This window comes from Lycium barbarum, chromosome 1 (genome assembly GCF_019175385.1).
Source record: "Lycium barbarum isolate Lr01 chromosome 1, ASM1917538v2, whole genome shotgun sequence".
Taxonomy (NCBI): Eukaryota; Viridiplantae; Streptophyta; class Magnoliopsida; order Solanales; family Solanaceae; genus Lycium; species Lycium barbarum.
The window spans coordinates 166,006,996-166,014,329 of NC_083337.1; the positions used below are offsets into that span (position 1 = coordinate 166,006,996).

The 7,334-nt window shown below is 34.2% G+C and overlaps 1 protein-coding gene across 1 annotated transcript; it reads left to right on the top strand.

Annotated features, from left to right (window-relative positions):
* The first annotated feature begins 5,572 nt into the window (after positions 1-5,572).
* On the top strand, positions 5,573-6,638 carry LOC132605337 (histone H4). Its single transcript, XM_060318521.1, has 2 exons — positions 5,573-5,719; positions 5,978-6,638. Exon 2 carries the CDS (start codon positions 5,999-6,001, stop codon positions 6,308-6,310), a length of 312 nt encoding a protein of 103 aa, XP_060174504.1. The 5' UTR covers positions 5,573-5,719; positions 5,978-5,998; the 3' UTR covers positions 6,311-6,638.
* Positions 6,639-7,334: the final 696 nt, after the last annotated feature.

The following is a 7,334-nucleotide window of genomic DNA, read 5'->3' on the forward strand; positions in this document are numbered from 1 at the left end:
GTGAGATAAATAAAGTTGAAGAGAAAGCTCAGATTTTGTGGCTTTTCAAATTGATTTTTGACCGTTGTAACATAAAAACAAAAATAAGAAAAAATTTAAACTTATTAATAGAAGGATCACCTCTAGATATGAGATAGGGCATTCTTTTGCTAATTATTACATGAAATGACACACAGTTTGAATATACGACAACCTCAATCACATGATAAGTAAGGTGATTCATTTATGGAGTTTCCATAACTGTGAATTTTCTAAATCTCTTGATTAATAGGCATATCAGTAGAGAAAATAATTAAAGAGTTCATTAAGAATCCTAGAGTTATTATTGATTATGCATAAAGAAGAAGTTTACTTAAATACTTACTGAGAAATTAATGCAAAGAAATAAAGTACAAAACATTTGGAAAATTCTGAAATGAGAGGCGAATAAGATGAAAAATGATTAAATGGTGATAATACACAAATTAAAATCGATAAAGAAGGTGAAAATGTAAATATGGTGTTTATTAATTTGTGTGTTAATAATGTGAAAATAGTTACTACTACTATTTACCTTTAAGTTTTTAATTCGATTACTACTTCATCTTTAATGACTTGTTAGCGCAAAAAATTATCAACACTCGATTTTATATTAAATCATACTAATTTAATATTGGCATAATTATGTAATTAGATGATTTTTTCATATTTATCTAAGCTTTGTAATGGGTATCATGCAGCACTTTCATTGCACCCATCAACATAGATAATTCAAATTCAATTCTTTTAATTGTAGCAACTTGATGAAATATTATAAGTATGGCACATGTGTAGGTTGGTCCAAACACTATTATTATGAGACGATATTATTTTGAATTTTGGTGATGTTTAGCAAAGTAAGAAAATTGCTTCAGTCTAAAATCTAAATTTCTCTAAAAAAAAATGTATTTCTTATGACATGTATCATCCATATGATTTTGTATATGTTTTCTCCTTAAAAAGACATTAGATGTAGTGGCTCCAAACGTTGGACCACTTGAATGACTCCATAACTGAGCTGTATAGCTGCTTATCAAAAGTGAAATAGCCGTTATTATTCCCTATCTGAATTCAAAAGTTTATTAGTGTTAATTAATTGTAATTATATACTCCATAGGTTATCCTAATTCAATAGTTTTGGCCGAGATCGCATATACCATTTAAAAATCCACTAATAAGTATAAATAAATAAATTCTGAACGAGTAAGCTAGATGGTGTGTGGTGGATTAAATCTAAATCAAATTTATAAATTCTAAATCCACCTCTATTATGTATCAAAATCATTATAAGAGCTATCACGAGGAACACGAGATTGATAAATTAGTAGAAAAAATATAAGATAAACAGGAAAAGCAAGGCAAAAGTGGGGTTAGTATGTGGTGCCAAATTAGAGGTACCCCAGGTGACAAGAATGATGCGAGTCCTCACATGCATTTAAATTGGTATTAAATTGATAAATACTACTACTTGGTCTGTTAAATTATGAGTACAACTTTGAAAAAGGGTCGATAAGAATATGACACTTTGAAAATTGAACATTAATTCTTCTCATAGTTGCTCCTTAGCTGGTTGCTGTGAAGCTGGTAGATACTGTTACTTAGGGCATACTCAATGGTACGCTTTACTTCTCCTATTTTCCTTTCCATAAGAAAGCCCTGCACTCGCTGACACCAGATTTTGATAAAGATCTGAACTCGTCCCTGTATGTGACAATTCAACACCAACAATATTTGTCGTGAGATAGATATGATCCGTCCACCTTTAATTATAGGTCTCCGGCTCGAGCCCTGATTATAGAAAATTATGTTATGGAGCATTTCACCCTTAAATGTGTCTCACGCAGCACAAATTCAAATTAGGCGGGATCCAAATATGAATATCGGACTCGTAGCAGAAGCAACGAAAAAAAAAAACACAACCCTACACTTTCGGCAGATCTTGTTGGAAATCTTACGGAAAATCCTTCATTACGAACACGTGTAGGGACTTTTCTAAGCTTGAAGAAAATACCTGATCACGAACAATTGTAGAGAATTCTTCGTAGCTTGAGGCATGCCAATGGCACTGTCCTTAAAGATATTTCACCCGGTATGGGTGTATCCCCTAGGATTCAACAAGCTCTTCTAGTACAAAACTAGGAGCCAGAATCTAACAAAGATTTCTCAAAATAGAAAACCCGGCACAAAAATATAAAAGCAAGTAAATATATTTGTATATGTTTTCTCCTCATATTCTTATCTCGCCAAAGAAATAGACTGTAGATATAGTAGAATTAGTGTAATCAACCGAATAGAGTTTCAGCCTCTTGCGACGGTTAAGAAATATATTTATTTTTTTTGGTAATGAAATGTGAATTATTACCATAACAAACAAATAAGCATCACATCCTAAGGAGCATCTAGTATTCTTAACCACCTTCTAGGAAGGTTGTCTTGAAACTACTAGACCTCGAGCCAACAGAACTAGTTACATAATCTCTGAATCAAAATTTGACACCTACAGGCTCTCTTTGAACAATTCAGCATGCCTAATCTTTCCCTGACCTCCTTTTGTATCTGTACTGTAACAAACTCTTTATTTACATTTGCTTCCTTGCATATTTTCCAATTTCTTGCTTGCCATGTGTAGTATATCAATGCTCCCCAAATTGTTGTGACTATCTCCTTCTGGAACTGCTTCCATCATCTTCTTTTAATCCATCTAATTGTGTCATGTACTCCCTGGCATAGTATGGGAATACCCAGCCATGTACTCAGTGTGTTCCTGATTCCTGAAATCCATTGGCAGTCAGCAAACAAGTGGCTCTGCGTTTCTATCACTGCTGCATCACACAGACAGCAGGTCTGATCGTCTACTTGTATGTCCAGCCTCGTTAGTCTCTCTTTGGTAAGCAGTCTATTTTGGCATGCTAACCACACTATCATCCTCTGCCTAGGTATCATAATTTTACTCCACACCAGCTCAGCTTCCCAAACCTTGACATAGTCCCCAACATAGTCTCATAGCTTCTAGCAACAGAATAAGCACCTGTTGGGGTAAGTTTATACCTATCTCCTTAATACCAGTCAACCATTTGAGTCTTCAAGGAATTTAACTTCTTCCAGTACCAACTACAATCCCCAGGTGGTGTATGTTCCCATATGTTCTCCTCAGACTTTAGATAGATGCCATTAACCCATTTCACCCACAAGATATCTTTTTTGCTTGCCACTTGCCAAAGTAGTTTTCCTACGGAAGCAATGTTCCATTTACTACACCCTTTAATGTTGAGTCCTCCATTCTTCTTCGGCATACAGATTTTGTCCCATGCTACCAAAGCAATTTTCCTTTTCTCTTCAAAAGCTCCCCATAGAAACTCCCTACATTTTTTGTCTATCTCCTTCAGTACACTCTGGGGCAGTATAAATACCGCACCCCATAAGTTATATATTGAAAACATCACTGCCATTATAATTTGTAATCTTCCAGCGTAGGACAGGTGCTTAGCATACGCATCATGAATTCGACTGGTAATCTTATTCACTAACTGGCAGTCCATGCTATTCCATTTCTTGGAAGTAAGTGGCAGTCCCAGATATTTCATAGGCAAGACTCCCATAGAGAACCCAGTTTTACTAATAATTTCCTCCTTAATTTTGTCATCTACTCCAGCTATGAAGATATTGGACTTATCCAAATTTGCTAGCAGCCCCGTAACACCACTGAAGTGGTTAAGAAATATTTGTTGTTGTGGTAATAAAAGAAATTAATAGGTTAATAAATAGCAAAATGGTTAATGACCATAAATATGTCAAAGAATAAAGGTAATTGTCGTTTATGGTATTAAAGGCTATAATGAGAGAAATGATGGTCACTTAATGTTATTCAATTCACATAATCAAAAAAGTGAAATAGTTAATGAGAAATAGAAATGTCAATCAATATGATAACGTTAGAATTGGTTTATCATCAATGTTTTTTTGAGATAATACTAATATAACCTTTGTATTAAGTTCAATTGACTGTTGGTCTTTTAATTATTTTGAGATACTAAGAAAATTAATATTTTTTAACAGATCTCAACCTCTCATTTAATTTCTCTCTAATTCTTTTAGTCAGAAGCGGATCTAACTAAGGTGAACATATCTAGTTAATTTACATTTACATTTTATTTGAAGTTGTCACAAGCATATACATGGTTCAAGATGAAGGTTGAATGTCTTCTAATTAATTTGGTACTTACATTACCCTTCCTAGGTACGTACATATATTTATATTAAATAAGTTGCAACTAACTTTATACTTTTGCTCTTTGCACCAGAAAGCACATGCTAGTTTGTTATCAAGTCACAGCCATATTCAAACTCCATATCCGCAATATCATGTGGAGTTCTACTTTTAAATCCACGTGGATTGGTGAAGGAATAGAGAATGTATTGTTGACGCTTCACCATCCTCTCACCCCAAGCATGTGTTAATGCTTCGGATTTTTCATAATTTGTTTGGGCAACTCACAGGGAATCATACCCATATTCATTTTTACTTATGTTTTCAGTAACACCACTTTGTAGTCCAACACAAACCAACATCTGACCTCAACATTTAAATAAATTGTAAGCCACACTGTTCTCTCTTACCTTTGCTTAATCCTAGGTTAATTATAGTCATGGAAGAATCATGGTCATAATCACATTAGTGCAAGTTCAATTAAGCTCCGTTGAAGAGTGTCAGTCGCCTTACTTAGTTCATGTTACTAAAGTCGAACTAAATGAATTTGCAAATTAAGTGTATGCAAGCATAGTTTACATCACCATAAAATTAATGGAACGAGTGCGTAAATCCATAAATTTACTGAATTAATCTCAATTCCTGAGTATACGCATGCATTATGAGTATTTATCACAAATCGACTAGTGTTACGTTGGAGCCCACATTTCTTGAATATGGATTCACCACTAAAAAAAATAAGTGGAAAATGTATTAAGTGGGGATTGATCCCTAGACTTCTAGGTAAATAACTCAATCTTTAACCAAGTGCACCATTTAACCTTTTTATTTTATGGATTCCAACATATAATATTATACCAATTTTAGAAAATATATACATAAAATACCTAATTTTACGGAGAGATCATGTGTTCACATGACCCAAAATTACTACACAAATTTGCCCCTGGCTGACATGAATCAAAAGGAGCAAACATTTGACTCAAATATAACATCGTCTTAAAGAGTAATTTCTCAAGATATATTCACACAACTTTTGAAAATAGGGACAAAATCTAAGCGACGACATAAAATGAAATATTTGTGTAAATCAGCCAGGCTTGTTGGCGCTTACCTTGACTTCTGAAATAGAAAAGGATCCAAGCCCAAAAAATTCCCCAGAAGGTCCATCTGGCCCAAAACCCGCTTTTCCATCCGAGGCGTCAAAATTTTCCCTCTCATTTCGGGAAAAGCTCTTCAAAACCTCGAGAAAGTAAACACAGCATAAAATTAAGAAAAAAAAACTGCCAGGTCATCAATCCTATATATCCTCCAGACTTCATCTGGATCGTCAATTTCTTAATCAACGGTAGTAAATGCTTCTCCTAACAATCACACGGATCGAAGTAGACAGAACCACCATGTATAAATAAAACCCCAACCCCAATTCCCATCTCACTTGTCTCATCATCATATCATTTCTCTTCTTCTAGTTTCAGAGCTCACAAATTTCAGGTTGGTTCTATCTCCCCCTTTTCTTTCTCATAAATAAGTACTTATTTAATGTTTAATTGTATATGTATTAATCGCAAATTTTAATGAATTCTCTATATCTTTTTTTAATTCATTCCCTTTAATTTCTACAAATCTAGGGTTTCTCAATGAGAGCGTAGCATCAGTTTTTCTAAAATTGAATACTGCATTATTTGAATTTAACTCGTGGGTTTTCGATTTGGATAGCTAAATTGCTTGCATTTGTTGATAAAATTACAGAAAAATCAAAGTAGATTGAAAATGTCGGGTCGTGGAAAGGGAGGCAAGGGATTGGGCAAAGGAGGAGCCAAGAGGCACAGAAAGGTGCTTAGAGATAACATCCAGGGCATCACAAAGCCAGCAATTCGTCGATTGGCACGTAGGGGTGGTGTGAAGCGTATATCAGGTCTGATTTACGAGGAGACACGTGGAGTCCTCAAGATCTTTCTAGAGAATGTGATTCGTGATGCAGTTACATACACTGAGCACGCTAGAAGAAAGACTGTTACTGCTATGGATGTTGTTTATGCTCTTAAGAGACAGGGCAGGACTCTCTATGGTTTTGGTGGTTAAGTGTTTGCTCTGCAAAAGTCTTGCTGTCAAGAATTTAAGTATTACTATAATGGTGTCAAGGAGTTGTTTTGTGGGTTGGTGTAATTAGGGTCATTTAGTAGTAGTTGTTTCGTAAGATAAACATTTCTCAGTTTATCTAGAACTAGAATATGCTCAACTGAAAATTTATTTCGACAGAAGGATTCAAGTTTTAATTCTATATTAGTAACTACGTGGGTAACTATTTACACTTCTTTTAGTATTATGACCATATGTTCCAATATGTTTGGATGGAGGTGCTAAGAGGTGCATCTTAATTTTATGTGAATCCTTGTGTATTTCCCTCTAATTTGCTTCCGTTTGTCTATGGTCGTTTTGCAATAAAAAGTCCACTGTGTTTTTCAAGCTTCTAAGAACACCTATAGAAGACATACATATGAAAAAAATTAAAAGAACAAATATGGTGTTAAAGAATTCAACAAATATATAAGTAACAACCTTGACTTTTAGAAAGTAACAAAGCCGCACGAACCAATAGTGAATTATAGGGATGTTGGGTAACTATAATTTAAAGATGAAATGTTGGAATATTCAATATGATGCTGGCATCTTTCCCCTTTGTAGCATACACTTCTAGTTCTACGCTTCTTTTGAGAAAGTTAACTTGACACGCATGGTATGTTCGACCCACCACTAACCTCTGTCGAATTGCCTCAAATTCAATTAATTTGAAATTGCAGAAGCCTGCTCTTCATACAATAAAACGAACATTTGGATTAGTTTTGCCGCCATAATTCATTACTATATAATCGTCATTATTTCTTCATGTTTTAGTTATTTTTTACCAACTTATTTAACTACTCAAGACATACTTTCTTAGGACAACATTAGGTAGTGGTTTTTTAGTAATCACTTACTAAAAATAACTTAAAATGAAGAAGCATGTAATCTTGCTTGGTGAAAACGAAAGGAATTTTTTTCTGTTCCATAACCTGGAAAAGCAAACATACCAACAATCAAACATAAAATGACCAATAATATAAAG